This window comes from Pan troglodytes, chromosome 2, assembly GCF_028858775.2.
Source record: "Pan troglodytes isolate AG18354 chromosome 2, NHGRI_mPanTro3-v2.0_pri, whole genome shotgun sequence".
In the NCBI taxonomy this organism is placed as follows: domain Eukaryota; kingdom Metazoa; phylum Chordata; class Mammalia; order Primates; family Hominidae; genus Pan; species Pan troglodytes.
The window spans coordinates 154308547-154335652 of NC_086015.1; the positions used below are offsets into that span (position 1 = coordinate 154308547).

Here is a 27106-nt window from a genome sequence, read left to right on the forward strand (position 1 = left end):
GCATTTGAATGTGATTTGAATATGAATTAATTAATGGGATACAATTATTTAGATAAGAGTGGAGTAAATGCTAAGTATATTTAGATATAATTGGAATCAGAGGCTCTCTCCCACTTTTAAATGAGGGAGGAGGAACTGCCTGTCTCACTAGGACACTTCTGGGTAGGATGAAGGAGGTTGTCATGGGAAATTGGCACTTCTGAGAGCTGTGTGTTCAACACTTCATTCATGGTGGACATTTCCATCTAAATTGAATTTACTGAGTAGTCAGTCATGTGCTCAGTTTGGGCCATATGTGCTGGTCATACAAAAGATCATAATTATAATGATGGTGATACCATTTTTAAAGTACTTAGTGTGCGTACCAGTTACTGTGTTGATTGTATCACAACTGATTTCCACTTACCCTTTACAGTAGACATGTGAGGTAGGTGGGGTGATCTACATTTCGCAGAAGAGAAAGGGAGATGGGATTCCAGTTTAAGTTTGTTGGAATCACACTGTGCTCTCCTCAAAGATTTCACTGTCCTGGAGCATACATTGGACCTATTTGGGGCTTGCTTCTCATATGGCCACCTAACCATCCATTTTACTTCTCACCTCTCAGCCTCAGTTTCTCACCCTATAAAATGGGACGCATCCTGCCTAAGCCACTTGTCTGTTATGAGGATGGTCATGAATGTGCTGTTTAAATGTGAGGGAGTGGTATTATTACCATGATTTTTTTCTTTTTGCCTGCTCTAGGTACAGATGTTAAGATAGTATTTGCTGTTTTGTGTTGAGCTCATATCCTTTTGGTTTTGTTGGTCCCCACAGTTAGTGATTGATGGCCTGCAGGTGTGATTTGGATGGGGGTGAATGCTAATAGCAGTATAGGTGATGGTGGATGTAAAGAGCTGACTTTCATATGTGGCTTTGATGCAAATGTGGCTCTGGTGTTAGAAAGGTTGGGGCAGGAGAAGGACAAGGTGACCTTTTAGGGAAGTCCTGCCTTTCCTAAGTCAGGCCCCTACCTCTGGCCCTCTTCAGGAGGCTGGTATTAATGCTTTCTCTTATAAATATTTTGGCTGCAATGGGGAATTCTTCCCCAGCCTCCTTTAAAAAACTTCTCAAACAGCTATTAAGTATCATGTCAAGTAGAGGAGCTCCAAGTAGAAATCAGTCCCTATTGCTGTGCAGTCAGCGGCCAAGATGTCTGCTTATCCAGAGCCTTAGTGAAGCTGCTTTTCTTGGCCATTGTAGACTCTGCAGTAACGGTCTCCGTGCTGCTGCTAAATGGCCTGGATCCTGGTTTTAGGGGGCAGTCTTGCCATGGGGAATAGAGCAGAGCCTGCCCTCCCCTACCTGTATGTTTTCATTTCCTAGGGCTGCTGTAATGAAGTACCAAACATTTGGTGGCTTAAAGCAATGGACATTTATTCTCTCATGGTTCTAGAGGCTGCAAGCTTGAAATCAACATATGCAGGGCCATCCTCCCTCTGAAGCCTCTAGTGCAGGACCCTTCCTTGCCTCCTCCAGCTTCTGCTAGCTCCAAGTATTCCTTGGTTGTGGCAGCCTAACTCCAATCTCTGCCTCTGTCTTCACATTTCTGTCTTCACATTACTGTCTTCCCTCTGTGTCCATCCCTTCTATATGTGGACATTAGCTATGCCAGATTAGGACCCACCCTAATTCAGCATGACTGTCTTAACTTGGTCCTATCCGCAGAAACCCTATTTCCAAAGAATGTCCCATGCACAGGTACAGGGGTTAGGACTTTGATATATCTCTTTGAGGGACCGAATTCTACCCATCACAGTGTGGCTCCAGGGGCTGTCTCCAGATCCTCCTCTGCACATCCTCCTGAGTTGGTCTGGTACTAGCTATTGCCTTCTAGGGCCTGGGTTGGCAGCTCATTCCCTCCTGTTTTCTCAGGAGCTTGAACTTATCTGCCATCTCCCTTTCTTCCTGTTAGCTTCAATTGCTTCCTTCATCACCTTCTTCCTTGTGTGATTAAAACATGCACCAAGCTCTCACATCTTAGATCTCCTACCTTAGACCCCATGTTTGCATCTCTCCTCCTTTTTCTCCAGACTTCCAGAAGCATCCAGTGTACTCACTGTCTTCCTCACCTCCCACTTCTTCCTCTGCTCTTTCGAGTCTGGTTCTGCCCTCATCTTTCTGCTGAGACACCCCTCTCAGGTCACCCGGAATGGCCATGTTCCCTGCAGCACTTGATTCTGTTGCTCCCTCCCTTTGGGAAGCAATTTCTTCCCTCAGCTTCTGAGGTGAAACACTCCTAGTTTCCTTCTCTCCCCTCTGGCCACACTGTCTCAGTCTTTTTTGAAGGCTTATCCTCCTCTAACTGGCTATTAAATCAATACTGGATTTTTCCCAGGGTCTGTCTTAGGTCCTGGTCTTTTCTCACTTGACCTTCTCTCTAGGTGATCCCAGCCATCTCCAGGCTTCAGTCACTAGCCATATGCAGACAACTCACGACTTTAAGACTCCAGCCTAGACTTCTCTAGACCTGTATAGCTGAGTGCCTACTAGAAACATTTTCTCTGTGTGTCTGATGCCTCAAACTTAAGACGTTTATACCTGAACTTGTGATCTGCTCCCCTTCCTCTGCAAAAAGCCCCCAACATGGGGGAGATATACCATCCCAAAAGTCTAGGACATCGTTGACAACCTTGCTGTTTGTCATTCCATCCAAGAAATCAACGTAAATCCTGTTGGGTTTCCCTCCTAAATATCCCTCCATTTCTTCCTTCTCTTTACTTCCACCACCACCATCTTGGTCCAAGCTACTATTATCTGATCTTCCAACTCTCATGAGAGCCTGGTAACTGGTCCCAATCCCCTTACCCTCAGCCTCCCAGTTGGTCTGACCCTACTCCAGTCAGTTGTCCACACTGCACTTCTATTCAAGTCGGATAATGTCACCTTCTGTTTTTTTTTTTCTTTCTTTCTTTCCTTCCTTCCTTCCTTTCCTTTCCTTTCCTTTTCCTTTTCCTTTTCCCTTTCCCTTTCCTTTTCCTTTTCCTTTCCGTTCCTTTCCTTTCCTACAGGGTCTCGCCATGTTGGGCAGGTTAATATGAAACTCCTGGTCTCAAGCAGTCCTCCTGCCTCAGCCTCCCAAAGTACTAGGATTACAGGCATGAGCCACCATGCCCCGCCTGATGTCACCTTCTTGCTTAAAACCTTTACTGTTCTTATGATAAAGACAGAAGCTCTTTACTTGGTTCGCAGACCCTGCATAGTCTCTCCCCCAACCTGTACTGCTTCATTCTTGTCTTTTACAGCTGCATTCCACTTCCTGCTACTGCTATGACAGCATTCTTTCTTTAATTTTCCCAACGTTGCAGACTTTATCCATGCCCATCCTCTGTCTTTTCTCTTGTTAGGCACACATGCACCAATGATTGTTATGCCTTTCTGATGAATTGACCTTTTTATCATTATGACTTGTCCTTCTTTATCTCTGATAATACTTTTTGTCTTGAAGTCTACTATATCTGATATTAATACAGCTACTTCAACTCTTTTATGTTTATTGTTTGCATGGTATATGTCTTTTTCATCCATTTCCTATCAACTTATCTGTCTCTATATTTAAAGTATGTCTTTATATTTAAAGTATAGCCTGTAGTTGGGCTCTACTTTTTTACTCATTCTGACAATTCCAGTCTTCTAATTGGAGTCTTAGTCCATGAATATTTAATTAGCATTTAATGTGCTTATTGATATGGTTGGCTTTGGGTCTACCATTTTACTATTTGTTTTCTGTGTCCCCAGCTTTTTTTTTTTTTGGATTATTAGACTATTTTAAAAATAACTTTTGTTTACCAATTGCATTTTAGTTATACTTACTTGTGTTGTTTTTCGGAGTTGTTGCTCTAGGAATTACAGTCTACACCCCACCTATTCATGATCTCCTTAGAGTTAATATTATATCATTTCATGCAAAATATCAGAAGCTTACCACTGTAAGAGGCTATCCTCTTGAAGTTAACTCCTACTTTGCAGTCAGAGCCCAGGTCAAAGGCCACCTTTTCAGAGCATTCTTGTCTAACTCCCCAGACTAGTTTAAGCCACTGTTATGTGCTTTCTGAGCAGGCAGTTTGGGGTATTTATAACACTTGCAATTCGCTCACTATGGAATCCCCTGGACTTAGCAGAGTCTGTATGCATAATTATTTGTTAATCGAATGAAGGACGGGGAGCAAGCCTTGAGTTGTGGCTTGAAAAATATAAAATATTTCATAATAATGTATTTCAGGGGGTGGGAATGGCATGATGTAAGGCTTAGAGGTTGAAAAGACAGCGTATGTGGGGTGGCATATAATAAAATAGATTAAATGAAAGTTAAAATACAAAAATAGAAAACAGCTATAATAACAATAGCCACCATTTATAGGGCATTTAATAATGGACCAGGCACTGTGCTAAACTCTGCACATTTAATCTTATGTAACCTCAGTCCTGTGAGTTATTCCTGTCTCCTTTCAAACAAAGCCACCAAGATACAGAGATCAGTTATCTTAGTCTCAATCATAGGTAAGCCTATGCATTCAAACGCAGATCCATGTGACTCGCACACTTAGAATGGAAGCAAGGCTGGAATGCTGGGCTTGATTGTTTAAGGCTTTGAATGCCAGTCCTGGGCGACTGTGTTTTGATTTGGGGCCAGAGATAAGTGGGGAGAAGACCAGAGATGTTATTGAGGGTTTGTAGACAGTTATGCTAGATGCTGCTTTTTCCCTTCTCAGGGGAAAAAGAGAAGAAAGCCTTCTGATGCTTTCGCATAGGAGAGTGCAGAATAGAAAACTGTTTCAGGAAGATTCATCCAGGGCCAGTAGGCATGCTGGACAGGAGTGAAATGTGTGCGGAGCAGTAGCCGAATCCTGCTGTAACAGCTGCCCCAGTTGGTAGGGGTGGGGTGAGGGGCGGGTGGTGGGTGGGAGGGGGGTTGTAGTATTTTAAAGGAAGGAATAAAGGGGAGATATGTTTTGAGAGAAGTATGGATAGGTTTGGTTAATGATGAGTTATGAGGAGTAAAAGATTCTTCCCTTATCTTCCAGGTCTTTTATATCTGCTAACTGTAGGTGTTGCCTAGTAACAATTACATGTATCTGTGATGGGGATTATCATAGCCCAGTTTCCCAAACTGGGGTTTACAGACATCCTTGGGGGTCTGAGAGAATGTTCTTTTGGGGGAGAGGTGGACAAGGCTAGGAAATATAGCTATAAAACCATGAAAAGTGTTTTGTTTGTTCTGAGTAAGACTTGAGCTAACTCAGCCTTCTTGACTAGCGCATAGAGGGATATTTTTCTACTTCTGTGGCTTTCTCATCCCTGGTGGACATTTCTGTCCAATTCATCGAATCGTCATGGAACTGGTTTGTTAGATGTGACTAGGGGAGAGAAAAAATAGGGAGTTTCTGCGCATGTTCTGTGCGATAGATGGTGACGCTCAGGAGGTTGTGAGTGTCTGTAGTATGTATTTGTGTGCATTATCTGACTTTGAGATGGCCATTGAAAATTGTGTTAAACTGAGCTTATTTTTTTCTTGAGTGCAAAAGAGCTTAAGAAATTCCCAAACTAGCATCAAAATGTTTTCACTTTCCCAGTGAAACATTTCATTGAAATTAAAAGATTGCTTTGAAAGTGATCCAAAAAATAAGATCATTCTGTGAAGTTCAAGGTAAATGCATGAGATTTATGGATGCAGTTGGAGGTTACCCGAAGTATCGAAGGTCTGAATTTTTTTTTTTTGAGATGGAGTCTCGCTCTGTCGCCCAGGCTGGAGTGCAGTGGCGCAATCTCGGCTCACTGCAACCTATGCCTCCCGGGTTCAAGTGATTCTCCTGCCTCCCGAGTAGCTGGGACTACACGCAGCCACCAGCCATCACGCCCGGCATTTTTTTTGTATTTTAAGTAGAGACGGGGTTTCACCGTGTTAGCCAGGATGGTCTCAATCTCCTGACCTCTTGGGATCTGCCTGCCTCGGCCTCCCAAAGTGCTGGGATTACAGGCGTGAGCCACCGCACTGGGCCGAAGGTCTGATTTTTGTTATCAGTGTAGAATACAAAAATACAGAGTGAACACAGGCCTTTCATATTAGCATGGACTATTTTCTGGACTTTGGTTTCTGTTTCTCTCTGTGTGCCTGTCTCCCTCGAATTGCTTTAAAGCTTGTTATTTTAGTCGAAACCAATGACAAGAGGTGTGAGAGTTCTCCTTTCTCTATGTTTGGATTACTTTGTTGTAAATCTGTTGAAATCCATGTGCACAATGGTTTGGTGCACTGCTACTCTGGGCCGCTTGGTGAGACTGTGAATTCACATTCTCAGCTGGCATTGTCTCTTGGCTTAGTTAATACTTGGTCTTGGACATGTGTGTACAACTATTTTGCCCTAGATGCTGTTAATGTTAAACATATTTAAAAGTATGTCTGGATTCATGGTCTCTTCTGCTTCCCAACAGTTATTAAAAGTGCTTTATTTTTTCTCTTACTTTCCATGTTGTACAACAGGAAGATGTTCAACCTTTAATAAGAGTCCTTTTAAAAGGTTCAGTGCTGTTGATCTGGTTCCCAGAGCACAACCCTGGGAACAAGATCTTGACTAACTGTTGTGTGTGCCTCACGTTTTTGGGATCTTAGTTGCCTCACCTTTGCAGATGGGCAAAGTAGTTGCTGGAAGTTCTATTATAAGAACTGTTGGCTAGATATAGTGAACAAGCTTAAATCTCTGTAAGGAAAGGCATTGTAAGAATTTTGGTGGCTGTTACCCTCCATTATTTCAAGACATCTTTGAAGAGGTTTGGGGCTAGTACAAGAGGAAGCTATTTGTGTCCCTTAAACATTCTGGCTTGGGGGTTTTAGAGGCATGCTGTTCCAAAATTTGGACTCTCCTCTTTCTATTTTTGCCTGATTAGACTTGACAAAAGCCTTCAGAGCAGTGTCATAAAAGTTTGTTATTTGAGTTCAGGTGACACGCATTACCTCTTGTTTGGAATCTCTTAATGCTGCCTAATACCATTAAGTGTCCATGTCCAGCCCAGTTTCCCAAACTTGGGGTCTAAGGACTCCCTGAGGCTGTGGTTTTCCTCTAAAAGGGGTCTATTGGTGCATTACTGGAGTTTGAGAAATAATGTCTAAGCAACAATAGTTAACGCTCTGGAACTTGAATCTTATTCTTATCTTTTGGATTTTTGTCATTAATGTTAACTCTTCTCAGAAACTTCAGGAAATAGACCATCAGAGTGCATTTTTTTGGTTGTGATACTCTGGATTTTTACCTCCTTTCACTTAGTTTCTCTAGGTCCCTGACCTAAAGTTTTGTACTAATAAACCTCACAGAAGTGACAGCTTCTTTTTTGGCTCTGTGGCCCTAGTGTTCTATAGGAAGTTAAAGGAGTGAAGTGAAAACTTTATACGCTTGGTTCCTTCCTGGATCTGTATGTGTGTTTGTGTGTGTGTGTGTGTGTGTGTGTGTGTGTGTGTGTGTGTGTGTGTGTAGCTTTGCGTTTGTGCCCTTACAGTGAGAGAAGGAAGGGGGTATGGTAGAGAATTCTGAATGGACTTTTCCTCTTGGGATCTGCTGCTGTTGAGCCAAGATGGGACATCCATTTTCTTCCTGGTGGTGAGACCTGTACTGGAACTGGGCATGGAAACCCCGGTTTTCTAGAAAGGCAGAAACCTCAACTCTTCATGTTAGCATGGTCTCTGTATCAGCATCACCTGGGAAGTTGTTAGAAATACAGATTCTCAGGCACCACCCCTGACCTACTGAAGTGGGAACTCTGTGGGTGGGACCAGCAGCTGTGCTTTAGCAAGTTCTTCAGAGGATTCTGATTGATGTAAAAGTTAGCCACTGCTTTAAGGAAAGGGTCTTTTTATTTTCCCAAGAAGGTTTTTTGTATCTCTTCTGACTGGAGCTCCAGGTTATCACTTTCTGGAACCAAAAATATGATACGAACAATAGCAGCAATGCTAATTGCCAGCCATTTTTATATGGTTTGATGGTTGGGAGCATAGACTTTTTGGAATTCTTCACTACTGTGTGACCTTGGTCAAGTTAGTTTCTCTCTGGGCTTTATTTTTTTTGAACTGGGTTATGGAGATAACATGGTAGAAACTATTACTATCCCCGTTTTACAATTGAGGAAATGGAGGCACAGCAATGGTCCCAGAGCTTGCTTAGAGTCCCTCTTAAATGGAGTAGGGGGTTTAAATTCGAGCTGTCTGATTGCAGACCCTGGGCTCTTACCCACAGTGCTGTCCCCACTCTTGTCTGCATCTCCATCAGTCAGTCTTAGCTGGTGCCAGCGTGTATCCACCTGGAACCACAACTGCGAGCCAGAGGATGGCCTAGTGAGTTGGAATTAGAGCATCCCCATTGTTATCGTGTTGCAGCACGAGCAAGATTTTGACTGACACTTCAGTATGGAGCTCAGTGTTTCTTAAACCCAGAGCCTGTGAACCTCCTTTTCAGAATAGGGCTCTAAAAGATAAAAGCTATCCCTCTGGTGGGTCTGTGGCTCTCACTGGAAGTGCTGTGGAAATCTGGGTGGGGAAGAGGAGTTAGTTGGTTGTGGCTGCTACCATTGAGTGGGTGGGGCTGTCTTCAGTGTGCAGATGGGTGGGTTCTATGAAAAATTGTCCTGTGTCCCCTGCACTTTCAGATGTGTCACTGAAACCTTCAACTGTTTTTTTCCCATCTCAGATGGGAATCTGTTTTACATGTGATCTCAAAGTATTTTTTGTATGATTTTAATATACATTTAATACACACTGAGTTTCTGAGGAATATAACTGTTGCGTCTTACTATGTTGGGAGACTATTTTGTTAGTTTGAAACTGTAGCAAGAGTGTATCACAGTTTCAAAAAATTCATGTTATGCTCTTCCTGATCATTTGAAATGGCAATACAGCACACCTGTATCAGTTTGCATTTTGTAGTTACTATGTTGTGCTAATGCTAGGAATAGGAGCAAACATTTAACAATTTCTTTTTCTTTTTTTTTTTTTGAGATGGAGTCTCCCTCTGTTGCCCAGGCTGGAGTGCAGCAGCACGATCTCTGCTCACTGCAACCTCCACCTCTCGGGTTCAAGCAATTCTCTGCCTTCTAGGGCCCTGCTTCTTCAAAGTCTAATGTGTCCATGAATCGTGGGAATTTGTTAAGAGGCTGATTGTGACTCTGGGGGAGGAGTGAGATTCTGCCTTTCTAACAGGCTTGCAGGTAATGCCAGTGCTCCAGGGCCATGGACCACACTTTCAGTTGTGAGAGTCCATTGTAGTGTGCCTGAGCGTTTCCTGTTGAAGTGCCTATTTTTAAGTTACTTTCCTTTTTAAAAATTTTAGAACGAGAGCATTATATTGATTAAAAAAATATTGATATAGGTAAGTTATCTGAATTTCATTTCACACTAGGGAAATCGATGTTATAAAATGTTTGTTTCCAGGATGGTGTGTGGGGTTTGATGGGTTGAGTGCCCCTACTCTGGGTGACAAAGCAGTGCTAGTTAGAAACACAAATGAAATTACAACTCCAAATTCATGAGGTAGTGACTCAGAATATGCTCATGTTAATTGTTCAGAATAGGATGTCTTTCATTTATTCTTTGAACAAATATTTATTGAACAGCTGCGATGTGTGCTATTTGCCAGGCACTGCATCTGTGCACTCTGTGCTTGGCCTGCATTTGTCAACAAAATAAAGATCCCCAGTTTTATGCACCTTATCTTCTTGTCGAGGAGATAGCCAATACACATTCTAAGTAAATTATAGTGTGTTTTAGGTGATAAATGCTATGGATTGTTGAAGGATTAGGAATGCTGGGAGGTAAAGGGAATGGGTGGACAGTTCCAGTTTTAAATAGGGTCATCACATTTCTCATTGAGAATGTGAAATTTGAGCAAAAAGTTAAGGTGGTCAGGTCATTGACCATGTGGATACCAGGAAAAAGAGCAGTCTAGGCAGAGGGAACAGACAGTGCAAAATCCCTGATTAGAGAATGCTGGGCTGGTGTGTTTGAGAAATTGCAAGCAGACTAGACAGTGTTAGTGAAGGCAAGTGTGGTTAGGGATGAGACCAGAAAGGTAATGGGGTTAAGATCACACAGGAACTTTTAGGACATCATAGGGCCTTTGCTTGTACTTTGAGTAAAATGGAGCATTTGGAGCAGGAGTGACATGGTCTCACTTGAGTTTTAAAAAGCTCCCTATGGCTGCTGTGGTCAAAGTGGCCTTCAGGGGGCAAGGGGAGAAGCTAGGAGACCAGTTAGGAGACATTGCATTGCGTAAGCATGAGATGATGCAGTGGTGGTAATGAGAAGTGGTCAAATTCTACATGTATTTTTGTGAAATTTAGAATGCAAAGTTTAAACTTCTCAGAAGTCAAAGCTCCCAATAATATCTGTGTGGCTCCTAGTTTGAGGAAAATCTGAGGTAGATGACAGATATGTATCCATCGTTCCATGTTCTTTTCCTTCTGGGGATTCTGAGTTTGTGCACACACTCAGGAGTGGGTGTGTCTCTTCATCCCAGCGATTAGCAGTTGGATACAATGAGCAGCTATCTGATCTGGTGTTAGTTTAAAGTAAAAACTGAAGCAATACTAAACTATCTGGTTCTTAAAATCTCACACATTCTTCTTGATTAGGCCAGAATGTATTTTTAGTAAAAACATATGCTGTTACTCAATGTTTCTTATAATACTCTGACGGCAAATCAAAGATAAATATTCAGTTTTCTCATCCTACTTTCCCCCTGAGCTCACTGCTGGTACTCCTACTTTCTTAGACTCAGAGACTACTGGAATTTTGGTAGCACATTTGCTTTAAGTTGACTGAAACCTTTCTGACTTAAAATATGCATTATGTAGTTTTGCTCTATATTTTCACATAATTTATTTGAAAATGTAGGAGCAGTTTGGAGATATCTTCTGATAATGTATAGGTAGCTCATATTCTGTGCGGATCACGATTTCAGTGACCTTCTATGCTTGGAGGAGACTTGATTACCATAGAGTGAAATTTCCTATAGAGGGGTCTTTTGAAAACCCGCCAAAACAGTGGCCCGCCAAGGCATTAGTAAGAGCACACATAATTAAGTAAAGTTACATGGCATGTCTCCAGGAGACCTCTTTCTCAGCTAGGGTGACCTTTTTAGAGTTTGGTCAGGTGCTTAAATGTCATAAACTATTTTGTTCTAAGCTTCTTGATTAATCATAGCAGTGATTTTGATCAATTGCTGTTTTTCATTTTATGCATTCAGCAGTTACATAGAGGAATAAGTGTATCTTATTCTTGTGCCATGGCTACCATTACTCCAACTGTTACTAGGATTATTTCTTGGCTTGGAGTGAGGGGAGCAGGAGGTAGCTTCATTTACTCAAATCTCTCCCTCTTATTCTTTCAGGCCTGTATTTTAGGAACTCTGATGTAGTTCCATAACTCAATGATAATCTGGGTAGGGCAAGAAGGTTTTTTTTTTTTTTTTCTTTTTTAAAGCCTTGGGTTATTTTTGATGTGTTGTGACCTTGGAAAAGTATTCCTGTATCTATCCAGTAGGAGATCTTTTTAAGGAGAGTAGGAGTTGTAGGCACATATTTTTAGACCACATTTTCATGTGGCATTTGTTCTTTGGTGGCATGGAGTCATGGAAATTTCTCTTCCTAGTCTAGGATTTAGAAGATAGTATTTCCGTGCTGGCTTTGTCCAATTGCTGCACTAGCTTAGTGAGGCACACTTTTCTCATCTGTACAATGGGCATGAAGATACATACCTACTGTCTCCCTTGGAATTGGAGTTGGCAAAGATCAGGTGAGCCAAAATACGTGAGAAAACATTGCAGCTCTAAACTTCCCTTCAGTTGTAGGTTGTGATGTTGTGTGGCTGTAATCATAAGGCGTGTGCCTAGGAACCTTTTGTTTCTGTCTTTAATTTACCGTTAGTCTTGGGTAAGTTGGTGAGCCAGCTTTCTTAAACATAAAACAGGTGTGTGCATAGGGGTTGGCCAGGAATGGAGAATCAAACTGTGGGCTCTCTGGAAACAATTCTTTTTTTTTTTGAGATGGAGTCTCATTCTGTCACCCAGGCTGGAGTGCAGTGGTGCGATCTCGGCTCACTTCAACCTCCGCCTCCCAGGTTCTAGCGATTTTCCTGCCTCAGCCTGCAGAGTAGCTGGGATCACAGGCACCTGCCACCACGCCCAGCTAATTTTTGTTTTTAGTAGAGATGGGGTCTCCCCATTTTGGCCAGGCTGGTCTTGAACTCCTAACCTCAGGTGATCCACATGCCTTGGCCTCCCAAAGTGCTGGGATTACAGGCATGAGCCAGCGCGCCCGGCCTGGAAACAATTCTTAAAAAAATCCTATCATTTTATATTTCGGTGAGATTTTTGCTCATTTTTTTCTTTTCCTAACTTATAAGTTAAAAAAAATCTAAACTTACAGGAAAGTTAAAAGAATAGTATAATGGGCCAGGTGGGGTGGCTTACACCTGTAATCCCAGTACTTTGGGAGGCTGAGGCCAGAGGATCACTTGAGGTCAGGAGTTTGAGATCAGCCTGGCCAAAATGGTGAAACCCCATCTCTACTAAAAATACAAAAATTAGCCGGGCATCGTGGCAGGTGACTGTATGTAATCCCAGCTACTCGGGAGGCTGAGGAAAAAGAGAATGGCTTGAACCCGAGAGGTGGAGGTTGCAGTAAGCCGAGATTGCGCCCCTGCACTCCAGGCTGGGCGACAGAGTGAGACTCCATCTCCAAAAAAAAAAAAAAAAAAAAAGAATAGTATAAGGAATACCCATATACTCTGCACCTAGAGTCAACAGTTAACATTTGCTTCATCCCTCTACACATTTATGTGTTTATGTATTGGTGTTTAAAGTTCAATTTCTGCCTTCTTTGATTGTTGTCCTTTCAAGAATTCTCCTCTACAGAGTATAACAAATTTAGCCATTACTTAGGATGCAATATGTGGGATTATGTTGAAGCTTTTACATCCTTCTGCTTAATCAATACTGTCTCTTGAACAGGATGAACTTACTGCTGTGAATGTAAAGCAAGGCTTCAATAATCAGCCAGCCTTCACTGGAGATGAACATGGCTCAGCCAGAAATATTGTAATTAACCCATCAAAGGTAATGTTATTTGTTTGTTTCCTCAAACTCCTGAAAAAGTGTGTATATGTGACACCCTTAATAATCACTGTTGATAAATTAGTGTTGTTTAAGCCACAATCCATATTCAGATTTCCCCCAAATACCATGTATACTGTCCTGCCCCAGGATCCAATCAGGGATCATACATTGCATTTCATTGTCACATCTTTTAATTTAGTACAGTACAGCTCTCTGCCTCTCCCTCCTCCCCATTCCTGCCTTTTTTTAAAAAGGCTTTTATGACTGCTATTCTAGAAGAGCCCAGGTCAGTTGTCTGACATACTAGTGCTATATTCTAGATTTTTCTGACTGTTTTCTCATGACGGGATCCAGGTTAGATATTTTTGGTAAGAAGACTACATTGCATCATACCAGGAGACACACAATGCCAGTTTGCCCTACTATTGGCTATAGTTTGATTGCTTGGTCCGAGTGGTGTCTACCATCTCCCTGCATTGGAAAGGTAGTCCTCTCTACCTCTTAGTAAGGTCTACAAGGTGATAATTTGAGAGGATATAAATATCCTATTCTTCAATAAAAGTTCATCCTGTTATTTTAGCATCAGTTGATGACTCCTGCTGAATGATTTATTTTGCTGGTGATTGCAAAATGCAGGTTTTCTAATTATTCCATACGCACGTTTTACTTGGCATTCTTTTATTAAAAGAAGTGCTTTCTTTTAAACTCAAGTTTTTATTGTCACTTTGGATTCTTTTTTTTTCTTTTAATTTGTCGTGTTATAATCCGTACCTTCATTTTTCTTTTTGATGCTCAAATTGTTTCATGTTCTGCCAGTAGGGGCCCCGCTAACCTGGCTGCTGGTTAAACGTCCTTGTCATCCTTTGAGCACTTTTTTACTTTTGGCACCAAAACATATTCCAAGTTTATCTTGTTCTTTCCCAAACCAGATCTGGATGCTCAGTGCTACTGGAGTGTCATTCTTTCTAGGCTTTCTCAGTGGACAGAGATGGGACACATAGATACATATTTTTTCTACCTACCTATCATTACCTTTTCTAGCCCAGTGCTGCAGGGTATTTCCCCTGCTTTTTCGTATTCCGTTTTTAGGTCTCCCTTCTCCCAAAGTGAGAACCCTGGCTCTTAATAATATCAGTATATTTATTCATTTATTCCGTCTTACAACACACATAAAAAAGTTCCAGAATAAAATACTTCATTGCCACTCCAACAACAAAACCACTGAATAAATGTAGAATTTTTCTACAATACTTTTTGCCCTTAGACTAACTTTCATTAAAAGTATATACTCAGAATGTTGTGCTCAAAAATTTTTTTTAAAATTAAATGTCTTTTTCTGTGTGTTTATCTTATCAATTAGGAATATAGGCTAGGCGTGGTGGCTCACACTTGTAATCCCAGCACTTGGGGAGGCCGAGGCAGGAGGATCACCTGAGGTCAGGAGTTCGAGACCAGCCTGGCCAACATGGTGAAACCCTGTCTCTACTAAAAATATAAAAATTAGCTGGGTGTGGTGGTGGGCGCCTGTAATCCCAGCTACTTGGGAGGCTGAGGCAGGAGAATTGCTTGAACCCAGGAGGCGGAGGTTGCAGTGAGCTGAGATTGCGCCGCTGCACTCCAGCCTGGGTGACAAAGCTAGACTCCATCTCAAAAAAAAAAAAAAAAAGAATATAAATAGAATTGTTTGTGTTTCTATTTGTAATCTTTTAGGGTTTTTTTTTATATATATATTTTGAGTTGGATGTTAAAATACTTTTGTGAAATTAAAAACACACATACAAATGAAAAGAAATCAGACATGCAGGTGAATTTCTATTTCCTTTCCCTTCTCCAGAGAAACATGTTAATGGTTTGTGTATCATTCCAGATCTCTCTTTATGTGCACACAAATATATAGATAATTGACAATTTGTTAAACTATCAACTGAAATATTACTTAAGCAGTGTGAAAGAACATAGAAACATTTTCTGCAGATAGTCCTATTGACTAAACACGTTTTTAGTTTTGTCTTTTTTCAATCTTGGTACAATTTTTTACGTTACAACCACAATTATGTATACGTAATTTGTGATTCTTTTTTAAAATTATGATAAAACATACATAACATTTACCATTTAACCATTTTTAAGTGTACAGTTCTTGGGTATTAAGTACATTTGCATCGTTGTTGCAAACATCAGCCATTGTCACTATCCATCTCCAGAACTTTTTTTTTTTTTTTTTTTTGAGACATATTCCAGGTTTATGTTCTTCTCTCCCAAACCAGATCTACAAGGTGGAGTCTTGCTCCGTCGCCCAGGCTGGAGTGCAGTGGTGCAATCTTCGCTCACTGCAACCTCTGCCTTTCAGGTTCAAGCCATTCTTCTGCCTCAGCCTCCCGAGTAGCTGGCTGCACCCGCCTCCACACCTGGCTAATTTTTGTATTTTTGTAGAGACAGGGTTTCACCATGTTGGCCAGGATGGTCTCGAACTCCTCACCTTAAGTAATCTGCCTGCCTTGGCCTCCCAAAGTGCTGGGATTACAGATGTGAGCCACTGTGCCCGGCCTCAGAGCCTTACCATCTTTCTTAATTGATCTACTTTAAAAAATTGAAACATTATTTTGTATGCACTTTTCCTTATGGCTAAAGTAGTCATATGAATAATAATTCATGGCTAGATAACATTCGATGATGTATGTGCTGTAATTGACTGAAACCTCTATATACAGCAGTTAGTCTGTTGCCAATTTCTCATGGTTATTTATAAAGAAACTGTAGTCATACTTGAAAGTATAGCTTTTGTTCTTTAGGATAAATTCCCTGAATTGTATTACTACTTGGTTAAAGGGTGTATTAATCTACCAGGGCTGCTATAACAAAATACTTCAGACTGGGTGTCTTAAACAACAGAAATTTATTTTCTCACTATCTGAAGGCTGGAAGTCCAAGATAAGGTGTCAGCAGGTCTGGTGTCTCCAGATGCATCTCTCCTTGGCTTGCAGATGACCACCTTCTCACTGTGTCTTCACATGGTCTTTTCTCCTTGTGTGTTCCTCCGTGGTGTCTCTTCTTATAAAGTCCTACTGGATTAGGGCCCAGTCCTGTCACCTTATTTAACATTAATTACCTCCTTAAGGCCCTATCTCCAAATATAGTCACATTGAGGGTTTAGGCTTGAAGATGAATTTTGAGGATATACAATTTAGTCTCATAACAGAGAGTATGAATGCTTTATGTCTCTTGATATGAACTGCTAAATTGTTCAGTTGTATAAAGTTTTATGTCAGTTTAAATAACTAAGTAAATGGAAATAACATCTATTACACTTCCGCTACCACTCTTTCTGTGAGATTTACTCAAGGACCCAAGACTTCTGAGGGGAATTTGATTTTATAAATATGAAATACATGAATTATAATGTAACTCCTAAATTTTTTCCCCACATTCTTATCAAATGAATTATTTTTGAAAATAGCTTTGGATGGATGGAAACAAATGTTAAGTTTAACCTTATTTCTGGTCATGTGTGGTGGCTCACACCTGTAATCCCAGCACTTTGGGGGGCTGAGGCAGGTGGATCATCTGAAGTCAGGAGTTCGAGACCAGCCTGGCCAACACGGTGAAACCCTATCTCTACTAAAAAAAAAAAAAAAAAAAAAAAAAATTAGCTGGGTGTGGTGGTCGGCACCCATAATCCCAGCTACTCTGAGAGGCTGAGGCAGGAGAATCGCTTGATCCCAGGAGGCAGAGGTTGCAGTGAGCCGAAATCACACCAGTGCATTCTAGCCTGGATAAGAGAGCGAGACTGTCTCAAAAAAAAAAAAAAAAAAAAAAAAAAACCAAAAACAAACAAAAAACACCTTACCTCTTATACCTTGTTTGCGGGAGTACACAACTCTATAAACCTTTTAGAGGGCAATTTGGCAATGCTTATTAAAATTGCAGAATTATACAGTCTGAATTCTGGAAGTCTAGCCTAAAGCTCCAGCTGACTATGTATGAAATAACAAATGTGAAAGGCTACTTATTTTAGTGTGATTCGTAATAGCAACATTTTGCAAAAAATGCTGTAAATGTCCATTAATGGTAGCTTGATTAAATGTATATCCACACAGTACATTGTTACGTGTCTATAAAAATGAAGAAGCTTTCTGTATACAGATAAGGAAGGGTCTCATTTACTAAGTGTGCATAATGAGCTATACATACAAGGAAGAAAAAAATAATAGATGTGTGTTTACTCACCTGTATCCACATAAGGAAACAATGGAAGGACACATAAGAAATGAATCAAATTGTTTACTTGGAGGTAGACATTGGGACTTGGGAATGAGGCAGCTCTTTACTTTTTATTGTATTTATGGATTGATTTCTGAATAATATATATTGCTATTGCAATTAAATGTTATAATCATGTTTTGACCTCTTTTGGAGCCCTAATGTGTATTTTCTAGTCTTTTGCTTTCTTGGGAATTTTGACTTTGTTAACAGTATGCATTTGTTTACAAGGGCTTGTTAGCAGGAATTAATACATAAACATGCAGTCACTGTGTTCCATTGCTATCATTAAGTATATAGGAGAATATAATTATAAAATAGATTGCTCAGACTACTTTTTTCATTTTTAGAGCTCTGCTTGTTATTATTAAATACTTAAAGATAATTGCAAATAAGAGACCTTTTGAATGTATAGCAATCTGCAGCTGTAGGTGTTTTGTGCTCTTGGTGCAAAGACCAAATATCAATTGAGAAATTTAAAATTAAACAATTGGCTGCTACTGGCTGCTTGTTTCCAAACAGCTGGTTTTCCTACATTTTTGCACTTAATTTATTCACTGTTTGGACATCCTGCAAATATTTGCTTTAAAAGAAATCACAAACTGCAATGAAGTTGTTTGTATAAAAAAAAGATGGACTCCTTTTCTACTTATTCTAATTTTTATTATTGTATTACGTTAACACACCAAAACCAGACTTCATGGCATTACATCAATCACAAAGATCAAAGAATGTCAGGCTTTTCACCCTATAGATGAATTTGGCTAATGGCTTACAACTGTGTTTCAACCTATAGACTAATTGTTTATTGACTCATTAACTAAGGTGGTGATTCTTATTTTGCTTCAACAGGGTAAGTATTTTATTTTAGTCATGGTTGCCACTTTTTGCTAACTTCATTGGGGATATTTATCAGAAATTAACTGCATCATTGTATTAAAGAACTCCCAGAGTCTGAAATGTGATGCTTTGATAGGATTCTTGAAAAAATTCCAACAGATTTTCTATAGATTCACTGAATTTATTTTTTATTTTTATTTTTATTTTTGAGATGGAGTCTCACTCTGTCATCCAGGCTGGAGTGCAGTGGTGTGATCTTGGCTCACTGCAACCTCTGGCTCCTGGGTTCAAGTGATTCTCATGCCTCAGCCTCCCGAGTAGGTGGGATTATAAGCGCATGCCAGGCTAATTTTGTATTTTTTTTTTTTTAGTAGAGATGCGGTTTCACCGTGTTGGCCAGGCTGGTCTCGAACTCTTGACCTCAGGTGATCCGCCTGCCTTGGCTTCCCAAAGTGCCGTGATTACAGGCGTGAGCCACCATACCCAGTGAGATTCACTAAATTTTTAGATATTACTTTGTTCTCTGCCTTCTTGTTACTTCTTTCCTGTTCCTTTCTTTTTCCCTTGTCCATCTTTAATTTGGTTAATATGAAAATGATACAGTAATTCATAGTAGCTTTCTTTGCCACTTTGCCTCATTCAGAGCAGGTAATACTAGCTTTCTCTTGAAACATTGTAGTTTTGAAATTGGCAGCCCAATAAAAAATGTTGAATGCCAAATTTAATTGAACCTTTTGTAATTTGCCATTTAAATAAATTAAATTTCTCTAGACTCTTTGTTTAAAAGCATTGAGTGTAAATACCAAGTTTCCTTTCCAAAAATAAGTGCTATTAAGATGAAACAAGAAAAAGAATGATTACCGAGTGATTACTAGGCTTTCTCCTCTCAGGGAAAGCATTCTCTCCTGACGGGTGTGTAGTATTAGAAAGGAGAAAGAGCAGCTGAAGGATTAAAGCAGAAGCCATTCTACTGAAATTTATTCAGGATGTAATTAATTTCATCTTAGCAGAGATTTCCAAAGGCTCTCCTTGCCCCCCTCCGCCAAACTACTTGTGAGTAGTGGTATAAAGGTGCTGTGTATCAGAGTTAGTGTAAGGAAATCACATCTCTTGGCTTCAAAGACTTAAATTCCCAATTTATTTTCTGATGGGATGTATGAAGATTTTCAATTGAAACAATAAAGAAAAATACTAATGTACAGTACTAAGCTACTTGCTTATTGTCTTAACTTTCCCTTTTTTTCCTCTTCTTTCCACAGATTGGAGCTTATTTTAGCAGCATATTAGCTGAGAAACTGAAGCTTAACACTTTCCAGGACACGGGAAAGAAAAAACCACAAGTTAATGCTAAAGATAATTATTGGCTGGTTACTGCTCGATCCCAGAGTGCAATTCATAGTTGGTTTTCTGACTTAGCAGGAAATAAGCCACTTTCTATTTTGGCAAAAAAGGTATCAAATATTTCTTACATTGTTTTAGTTATGGTCTTATAATCAGCTGTTTGGGATAATATTCAAGTATATATTTGTTTTTCCCAATTCTTTTTGAGACTGCAAGCCTATTGGCAGGTTTGTGGTCCCAGGTGGGTGTTACTCCATGCTGTTTTCCCCTTTATTTTGATTGCATGTAGTGCCTAGGACATCTATAAATCCCTAAACATTCTGCATATCAAGCTGTTTATGTGGATTTTAGGTAGACAAGATATTAAAATCAAGAACAGGCAAGAAGCCTTCATTTAAAAAAAAATTACATTTCCAGTTTTCTTAGGCCAAGATGTCCAAGATTTGTTAAAAAGATTCTTGCTTTGAGGTTATTTTCTTGTCTTTAAAAGTACCCATCCAAATGCTTCAAGCTGTCTCCTTCCTACCAAGCGAGATAAAGATTGTGATTCTGTGTGTGCTTGTTCTTTGAAAAATTTTTAGAACAAAATGGGCAGGTTTATTCATAGCTTCTAGCTTTTTTTATAGGGGAGGGGATGTGGGAGGTTCTTTTAAAATCTTTGCCTTTGGTCATTTTTCTCAAGTGGGAAATAATACATAGATTCAACAATCTTGTGGTCCAAACAGTATAAGATACCTCTTGAAATTTATATAAGAAACTAGAAACCTCGCTTATAGTCCTGATCTCTGATTTCTTGCACAACTTTGAAATAATCCCAGGGGTCTTTTCTTATCTCTTCTAAGGCCCTTTAGTGTTAGGAGTGCCTGTCTTCTGTTCTTAGTATTAAGTTTTCCTTACCAGCTTGGTACAGGCCCAGTTTATAGGGGAGCTCTTTTGTATATTTGCCTATTTTCCAAAGCAACTCTTTGAAAATAGTGTCTGTAGCTTCCATTGGCTTTATTTTGCCTTAATGTCATAACATTGTATTGCCTTGCATAGATTTCAGTGGTGAAAGGCAACTGAAATCTTGGAAGAGTGTAACAGTCAGCATAACCACCTCTTACCATTCAGTTAGTACCACTGTCTCAATCCAGGCTGAACCATGTATGACTTCTTTTCCAGTGGTGAATATTTACTTTGTGGTCCCACTGTGGCCTATGAATTGTATCTGAAGGCCATATAAGTCATAGGGCATCCTTCAATATTTGATGGCTGTTGACTAACAGTTCATACTTTCCATGTTGCCAGCCTGACATCTTTCCATTTAGGTTTTCTTTTTTCATACGTTTTTAGAGTGCATATTTTGGATTTGCTACTCTTGAGGAGTTGATGCCCTTGCTCTAGGGAAGTAGTGGTTTCTCCTCTTGTAGGAGGAAGTTGAATCATGGTGCAGTGTGTTAGCCATTATTCTTCTTTCTTTATTGGGAGCTGCCTCTGGCCAAGTCAGGTGTTCCTCAGGTAAGCCCCGATGTTAATTCTTTGCAAACTTGAAGATGGTTTCTTTATAAAATGATTAAATATACCTTGAATTATTCATTTCTTGGGCATTTCAAGAATCCTTCCCCTTCGCTCCTCAGCATATCATCTTCTTGAGATGGTGAAATCTCTTTTAGAATGGGGTAAAGCAATACATTCTCTGCATGTTCTTCATAATAGAAAGTTCAAATACTTCTTTAATTTTTGGTATTCATCTGTGCGATGGCTTAAGGTGGAAAGCCTGGGTTTACTTGCTAAGATCCTGAGTCATCTTTGAAATCTTATCTTGAGTTCATAATAGTTTCCTGTATGGATCATGTTTCAGGACCTGGTTTTCTGCTACTGTGAAGCTTCACAGCGCGCCAAGGCGTTTATCCACAGAGAGGCTTGTAAAGGACCTTTTAACTCAATCACAATTGTAGATAGATTTGGAAAAGGAGACTTCTGGCATCTAGGGATATTCTTCCAGGTCTTGAGCAGTTCATTAACTCTCACCTGTTCCCTTCAGGTGACTTTGATTACTGTGGTCTGTGAAATTTTCTTTTGCCTTTACCCTTGCTTAGCAAACAGAGGATGCAGTGATAACGTGCATCCAAGGAGAAAGGTGATAGGACACCCTTTTGTGGATTGAAAGCCAGCACATGCTAAGTGTCTTAATTTTCTCTGTACTTAGATGCAGCTGTAGCTTGATTTAGAACCAGACAACTGCCCTGTGATTGCCAAGTTTTAGGTATCATTTAAAATCAGATGGATTCTTTACTGAATAACATGTAATGCAACAAGGTGAGGAAGTCAATACTTCAGTCAATATAAACGTATTTTTCTTTTTGAGTGGGCCCAACTGTAGATTTGACAAAATTATTAATATGTGTCTGGTCGGTCTGCTTTCTTAATTGAGTAACTTCTTTCACATATGTTCTTCTTAATTCCGAAGTCTTGATTTGCATCAACCAGTTCTCATGGGGTTCTGCTAGTACGGAGACAGTGAGGTAGAGGTTTGCATTGTGCTGTTAATGTAAGATATGTGCTGAATTTTGTTTGCTGTCTCATCTAAACATTTCACAAATTCAGATGTTTTATTTTTTCCCCTCTGCCAATTGTAGTTCAAAGGAAATCCTTTAGGCATCTGTGAAAGATAACTACTAGTGGTGACTCTGTTGGACATGCTAACTTGCACTTGTTTATGTTTTAGGCCTTGACCTGTATAACCTTTTGGCATGTCTGAATGAGAGACAGTCTCACCTTGACAATGAAAATTTAACTCACTGACACCACACTGTGCATTCTAGTGAAAAGCAGCAACTCGGGTCTTGAACTGAATATTGAACTCTGTGCTTTTCTTGTCCCTGACTTAAATGATGGCCAGTAAACCGAGAGCCTTGTGCTCCATGAGAGATGTGCCTTGTAAGCCTAATTTTCAGGAAATGTTCCTGTTAAATTGTATCTTTTTTGTCTAAAAGAGATAAAATTTAGTATCGGTCTGCAGAGAGGAAGCCTTCTAGCGTTGGCCTATATGACTTTTATCTCCTGTTTAGTTGTGTTGGGTGCAGTGTAATCGCCTCTGTCATGGGGTCTGTGTTCTGAAGTCAGCACCCAAGGCAGGAACTGTACATGACCTAAAGTCTCTTCAATTGCCCATAAAATATGTATGTGGATATACTGCATCCTCTTTTTTTTTTTTTTTTTTTGAGACATGATCTTGCTGTATTGCCCAGACTGGAGTGCAGTGGCATGATCTTGGCTCACTGCAACCTCCACCTCCCAGGCTCAAGCAATTCTCCCACCTCAGCCTCCTGAGTAGCTAGGGCCACAGGTGTGTGCCACCACACTCACCTGATTTTTATATTTTAGTAAGGTTTTGCCATGCTGCCCAGGCTGGTCTCAAACTCCTAGGCTCAAGTGATCCACCTGCCTCTGCTTCCCAAAGTGCTGGTATTCATAGTCCTGAGCTGCCGTGCAGGGCCTATATGCTGCATCTTACTGTGCAACCCAGGCAGCTTTTCCTTCAGCATTGAAAAGCTTTATGGTTCTTTGGCAAGACCAGGTGAAATAGTTTGCTTGTTTTTAAGGGCCACATACTAAAAGAATGAGCTTTTAAAAAGAATTATTCTAGGATCACACTTTGTACCAAGTGTGTGAATGGTCAAATTTGTGACATGTCAGTGCACAGATATCCACTGTATGAGTGAGGGTTTGGTTAAGAGAAAAATGCCATGCTATATGAATCAGTTAGCTGGTTTGAAGCCTTGATTTTCACAAAATCAAGTAAGAGTTTGGGACAGAGAGACCAGGGCTCTTGGTATTTATAGTAGTGATGCTCAGGATCCTCTAAGAAAGGGTCACATCCATGGCCTGAAAGCACTTTGGTTGGCATGGAGAAATCCTTGGAACTGACAACACAATAATCATTGTAATTTTGATTCATGTAATTGTTTTGCTTTATCCTTATAACTACCCTGTGAGGTGAACAGGGTTGATGTTAATAACACAGCTCATAAATGAGGATCCCAGGAATGAAGGGCTTAGCCAAACAGGTTTCATTCAGGAGTGGAGTACAGAGGGGGTCATGGCTGGCGTGGGGCATGTCCTTGGCCCTCAGTCTCATTGCTCTCATCCTGCTGCATCGTGGCTAATATAGTCTTTGTTCACTGTTTTTCTTCCTCTATATTCATAAATTTGAATAGATGATATAGATGAATGGGCTATTCTTAGGATATTTATGAGGGATACTAGAAGAATGAATTAACTCTTTCAAACCATTCAGTGTACGTTGGGATACTAATTTGCTAAATAGTACCTTTGTGGTCTGGAAGACATAATTAACTGCCTCAAGTGCCTAATTTCAACCAGTAAATTAATTACCTAGCTATTTCTGGCTCAGTGTTTATTAGGCAGATTCACTGATCCATCATTGTAGCCTCTCTTTTAAATTTTGTACTAATGTCACTTTTAGAAGCTTTCTGGAAATTGTTACTCTTATGAAATTTTAATCAGAAAGCTTTGTACACACACAAAGGTCCTGGATAAAATATAGAGTAGGGACAATTTTCACTTGGTCTATCCCTTCCAATTTTGAGATAAATTCTTTGGAGGACTGTCATGAAATTATTTTTCCTTGCTCTGTTGATAAGATGAGTAGCTCTCAGCATCTGAGAATTTGAAAATCATTTATTTAAAAAAAATGAAAAGCACAACTAATGAAACTTTTATATTGTGCTACACCTAGTTTTGATTATTTTTTTCTTAATGAAAATTGGCTTAAAATGTTCCTTTAAAAAAACAAAAACTACATGCACTATTTGAAAATCCATCAAGGATATACTTTCTTAGGGCCAGCAGGTAACTTACAGACTCTTTCTTTTGCTTCCCCTTTATTTAGGTTTATCTAGTGATGAACACAGTATGTGATTATTATAAATATACTATGTTGTTTCTTTTTAGGTTCCTATCCTTAGTAAAAAAGAAGATGTTTTTGCATATTTAGCTAAATATTCTGTGCCAATGGTTCGAGCAACGTGGCTGATCAAGATGACTTGTGCCTATTATTCTGCTATATCTGAAGCTAAAATTAAGAAACGTCAGGCTCCTGATCCGAATTTGGGTAAGTGAGAGAATACAATACACCTTACATTTCATTATTGATTTTGCAAGTAATTGTTGCCTGCACCCTCTGGATACAGCCCAGCATGGTGAGTGTTGAGAAGGTCCGTGGTGAGACTGATTTGCTCGGGTATGGATAGGGCAGCTATTCCTAGTTTACTCAGTCTCAGAATCCTGACTCCATTAGCAAGGGCTGTTGATCTTACTGCCAAAATATATCCTGAATCTGAACACTTTTCACCACCACAGCTGTTGAAATGCTGGTTCAAGCCACTGACATCTCTTAACTGGATGGAGTCACAGCCTTCTAGCAGCTTTCTCTGCTGTTACTTTTGCTCCTTACATTGTATTCTCTGCATAACTACTATACTAATCTCCAAACCTAAATGGTATATTGTTTCTATTTATAAATTTGCAGCAATTTTTTATTACAGTGGGAATACAGATCCAGATTCTATACTGTGGCCAGTGAAGTCATCGCTGATCTGCCCCCACCCCCGGCTCCCCCCCTTCCTGTGATGTTCCAGCCACAGTGCCTTCCTTCTATCTCCCTAATATGCTGAGCAGAGCTCCTTCCCTTTTCAGGGCTTCTGTGTTTCTTGTTTGTTGTACTTGGTTGGTCTTCTCTGGAATATTTGCATGCTTCTGTCTCTTCACTGCAGCTTTGGCTTAAATGTCATTTCTGCAGGAGGCTTTGTCTGGCCACCTACCTAAATTGCATTCCCTCTCTTTCTCTCTTCACCCTCTACTTCTGGTTATGTTCTCACATGTTATTATTTTATTCAATGTCCATTTCAATATCTGAAATTATGTTTAAAATATTTGTATCTGTCACTCTGTGCCCCACCTCACATACACTAAAATGTAAGGCCCATAAGGGCAGGAATGTTGGTCTTATTCTCACCAAGTCCCCAGTGTCCAGAATTATGCTGGCCATGGTCAGTATTTTGAGTCAGAGTCCCCACTATGTTGGTTTCTAGACCGTGACTTCTCGAGGTGGTGCTAAAGCATGCTTTGTAGAAGATGTGATGCTAAACCAGAAATGTACATAAAGAGTTATATATAAATATGACCATTTAGAGATTGGGTTTATAAATAATTCCTTATGAAATGAAAACAGCTTATGGTTTTGTAAGGGAGAGTCCAATCACAAATCTCTGAGGAGGAGGGACAGAAAGTACAGACGTCTTCAGATGCCAGGTGGTGCCCTGGATAAATGAGTTGGGGTATAAAGTGGTGGGGAGTGGTGTGATTGGAGCACACTCTAAAAGCACGAACACTTAAAATTAAAAACAAAAACATGGTCTGAATTCTGTGGCTGCCATCTTTGAGTTCAGCATCATCCTATACGTGTTAAAAGAAATAAGCAAAAAGAAACTGTATTTTAGAGAAGAAATGCCCAGGAAAAAATCCTGGAAGGTAGTAATCCACAAGTTAACAGTGATGGCCTCTTAGTGTTGTTTTCACGGTGGTCTTCTATTATCTTTATATTTCTCTGAGTTTATTCCCCCCATCAGCATTTTATTTTATTTGAGGGAATACAAAAGAAGTGCCCCTTTTTATTACTAAAGTAATACATTTTCATTACAAAATTTTCAAATAGTGCTGAAGTAGATACAACATGATGTTCAAGTTTCTCTTCTCCCTTCTCTGTTATCCTTTTTGAAGTTTCATTCATTCAGCAAAATTCAGCCTTCACACACACATATTTCTTCATATATCTACATTTGTGTGTGTGTGTGTGTGTGTATCTCCACTGGATTAACTTATTTATTTATTTATTTTTAGAGGTGGGGGGTCTCAGTCACCCATGTTGGAGTGCAGTGGCATGATCATAACTCACTGTTTCCTCAAACTCCTGGGCTGAAGTGATCTTCCTGCCTCAGCCTCTCAAGTTGTTGGGACTATAGGCATGTGTCACCCTGCCTGGCTAATTCTTTAATGTTTTGTAGAGACAGGGTCTCACTGTGTTGCCCAGGCTTTTTTGGAATGCCTGGGCTCAAGTGATCCTCTCACCTGCACCACCCAGAGTACTGGGATTACAGGGTGAGCCACTGCCCAACCAGTCTCCATTGGATTTATTAATACTTCTCCCCAGGACCTGGATATCCAATTGCTTACTAGCCACCTTCACTTTGATGACATCTGAAGTGTCTGAATCGGCATCTGAAACATAATGTATATCAAATCAAGGTCTTGATTTCTTGCCATCCCTTAACTGTTTCTTCCTGACATTACTTCTTAGTAAATGTTATGTGTAGTTATTGGGTGGGTAAGGGTAAGAGCCAAATTGTCATTCCTGGTATTTATCTTTCTCTCAAAATCCTACCTTCAGTCCGTCAACAATCTTGTCATCTTTACTTTCAAAATAAAAGCAGAATCTGAAAACTTGGTCTTCTGTGTCCCTGCTGTTACTC

General features: G+C 40.0%; 1 protein-coding gene across 14 annotated transcripts in view; it reads left to right on the forward strand.

Annotated features, from left to right (window-relative positions):
• MED12L (mediator complex subunit 12L) overlaps positions 1-27106 on the forward strand; it is a 346021-nt gene that overhangs the window by 17674 nt on the left and 301241 nt on the right. For 13 of the 14 annotated variants that reach the window (XM_009446694.5, XM_016942161.4, XM_016942163.4 and 10 more), the window contains exons 3-5: positions 13029-13133; positions 19493-19684; positions 24531-24690. In XM_009446694.5, coding sequence (XP_009444969.4) covers positions 13029-13133; positions 19493-19684; positions 24531-24690 — 457 coding nt within the window. Of the gene's footprint in view, positions 1-9017; positions 9229-13028; positions 13134-19492; positions 19685-24530; positions 24691-27106 lie in introns of those variants that run through there. The other variant, XM_063806311.1, reaches the window with a different exon arrangement.